Source organism: Phytophthora cinnamomi, assembly GCF_018691715.1.
Source record: "Phytophthora cinnamomi strain GKB4 chromosome Unknown Contig91, whole genome shotgun sequence".
Classification (NCBI taxonomy): domain Eukaryota; phylum Oomycota; class Peronosporomycetes; order Peronosporales; family Peronosporaceae; genus Phytophthora; species Phytophthora cinnamomi.
Genome location: NW_027151024.1, coordinates 66845 through 69883, shown reverse-complemented (window position 1 = coordinate 69883; position 3039 = coordinate 66845). Strand labels below are relative to the sequence as shown.

General features: G+C 52.2%; 1 protein-coding gene across 1 annotated transcript; it reads right to left on the bottom strand.

Moving 5' to 3' along the window:
• Nucleotides 1-1568: 1568 nt before the first annotated feature.
• IUM83_19916 (GTP-dependent nucleic acid-binding protein engD) lies at nt 1569-2418 on the bottom strand (the record flags this gene model as incomplete). The annotated part of the gene is made up of 3 exons (XM_067944986.1): nt 1569-1687; nt 1745-2037; nt 2117-2418. The coding sequence occupies 3 exons, from the start codon at nt 2416-2418 to the stop codon at nt 1569-1571; spliced, it is 714 nt and encodes a 237-aa protein (XP_067784447.1).
• Between the last annotated feature and the right edge of the window lie 621 nt (nt 2419-3039).

The window sequence follows — 3039 nt, the reverse complement described above, 5'->3', positions numbered from 1 at the left end:
TTGCTGGAGGACGTTCCGGAAATGGTGAGGGCGTACGAGGAGCAGTACGCACTGGCACAACGGAAGTAGAGCGAGCGCTGCGATCATCGCCAGCGCCCGAACCCTCACGTGCTAAGAACTTAGCACGGAGCTCTTTGAGACTCTCGGGCACACGGAACGACGTGTACCCGTTCAGGTCGCGGTCGCTCAAGCGAACCGCGCCTGGGAAGCACTTCGTGCACTGAAAGCCCTCGGGCACAGCGCACGGCACATTCGCCTCCTCAGCAGCAACATGAAGTTGCTCCAGTTTTCCACGCTTCGAGTACGTCTCGAAGCGATCACGCGCTTGCTTAATCCGATCACGGTAAGCACTCGGCCTCTTGTTGAAGTTCTCAACAAAGGCGTTCCAGCTTTGACAAAGTGCCTGCCATTCGGGCACTTTGCTGCGAGAAGAGGTCCTCTTGCTTTGAAACCATCGGAGCTCATGAAAGAGTCCGATGTAGTAATCGCGCCTTTGATGCGATTCCGCATCAAAGTGCAGCTCGGCAGCCACAGCGTCATCTTTGATGGCGCTGCATACGTACAGCGGCACCTCATTCGGAGGTACCGAGTTCCCAAACCGGTCCGCGATCTCGGACGCGGACGGCATCCATGGATCGCGCGCTGCAGGCGCAGCGCGCGGAGAGCCTTGAGCTTTAACATCACGCGCTGCAGCAGCAGCGCGCGGAGTACTGAGAGCCCCAGCCGAAGCGAGTGGGGTATCACTCTCAGTACGCGAACGCTTCGAGCTCGAAGCGTCCGATTCGTCCCCTTCACGCGGACGAACGTTCTTGGCGTGAGGGTCGAGCGATTCGCTCGACACTGAGTCTTTACGCTTTGAGGGCGAGTCCTCCTCGCCCTCCATGTCTTCATCGTCGTCGTCGAAGTCGACGACGTCACCGTACTTCGCCTTCTGGCGTTCGAAGTAGTCGTCGATGGAGAGATGACTCCCCATCGACTTTGCGGACTTCTTCTGAGGCGCGCTCATCGTTGAATGAGCGCGGATTTCTTCTCCAAACGCGGAGAATTGACGAATGGTCAATTCCAAAGATTGACGTGCGGGGACCCCGCGCGTCTAACCTTAAGGGGGGGGATGGTGTAACGGGGTTACACGTACAAGTGGCTGCAAGCCACTTGTGAATTTAACAGATAGGTTATCTGTTAAACGTTTTGGATACTTCCTCACATTGGTGTAAGACACACCGATGGATACATTGAAGTGGACCACCACAGTGAGTGGTCCACACATACCCAAAAGATCCTATTGGTAGAAAGCAGCATCTTTCTACCAATCAGAGACATGCATATTAGCGGGGCTCTGACAGCCAGCCGCTGCCAACCCTTTCATAGATGATAAACAGTTTTTAGCAGATTTTAGAGGAAGATCAATTTACAAACAATACAGTTCTCATTTTACCTAATCTAAGTCACTTGGAATCCTTTTGTTACTTAACTTATATTTGTGTATTCAAATATAATTAACCTAAGTAATTACTAAGTACTTACGCTTCCTCATACACGTTGCGCAACGTGTAAGCTAAAGTAGTGAGTCAAGTTAGACCCACTACAGCCGCCTTCTCGGCCCAGGTCAGCCTATCCGTCTTACCCCGGAGCACGCGGACGCAGCCAGACTCAAAGTCGGGGCTGTGGACGATATCAGCACGCGGGCCTGCATAGAATAAATGTTTCAGTTAGAATAGCAATCATACCCGCACATTAAGCTTACCAAGGTACGAGGCGTACTGAGGGTTCTCAGCAATAAGCCCGTCAAACCATTCGCGTACATCTAGCAGGTCCACATCACTTCCTTGGAGAGCATTCGAAGCAGATTCGACATCTTTAAGTTTTTTGTACATAGAGCGCAAGCTGCGGTTGCAAGCCGGAGCAGATAGCATGTCTGCGATGTCGTCATCGTTCCTGTCATGGTGCTCCAGGAGCTGGAAGTACCGATGCAGCATCGAGAACGTTGAATTCCAACGGATATCTTGGCGAATTACAGGTCGGAGGTCCGTTTTAAGGCTGAAATTAAAATGAATCATGAGAAATAAAAACAATTAGTAACTGAATAGCGTAAACAGCTCCAAATAAGAAGGCGTACCGCAACTTTGCAGATTGAGTAAGTGTCCGTAGCTTGACCATCAGCGCTTGCACTTCAGCAAGGTGGGTCTCTTTGTCTTCAAGCTGCTGTTGCACAGCTCGGTTGAGTCGGTGAGAGGCACACCCGACTAGGGGTACGCCCACTAGGGTAGCAAGCCGTCTGTTGACGCTACAGTTGTCACCAGAAATGAAGACGCACTGGTTCAGCTGCTTACCGAAGTCGCGTGGCAGCATGTCAGCGAGGAACCCCCTGTGAGCAGCAGCGGAAAGGCCGTCGTCCTTCTCGTTCAGGAGAGGAGCCATGCACAGAAGCGGACACTTTACCTTGCCGTCGACTTCGTAGCAGGCGAAAACGGCAAGGTAGTGCTCAGAAATGTGGGTCCATCCATCCAAAACGAGGCCAAAAATGTCCGGCATCTCGGATGCAATGGACCTCTCAACTGCCAAACCGACCCCTTCCATCGTCGTTCCACACAGATCGAATCCAGAGTCGTGAAGCTAGTTTTAGACAACAAATAAACGTAATTCCGTTTGTATTAGTATGCACATTTCTTTTCAAAATGTAGAGGCAAGTGCTTGACTCACCGTCGAGCTGCTCGATTCTCGCAGAAAGAGAGAGGCAGATTGTTCATGGCAATCCAAAGTAGCCATCCATATAGAGTCTGTGAAGTCTGCCGAACGTAGTTCAACAAAGATCCCGTTTCCCCCGTCGTGGCTTCAAGCATCTCCGTGTCGAAATTGGGAGTGCTCGCGCCTCACGTGCTGCATGAGGTTCGTCAGACCGTTGCGGCGGGTCTGATTTCGGATCGTACCGCAACGGCAACGGAAGTACGCGAGGATGACTTCATCATGGTCATCGCGGTACGGCCGAAAGTAGAACCCAGTAACCTGGGCGGAGGTGAAGCTTGTGCCGGCAGGGCGCGA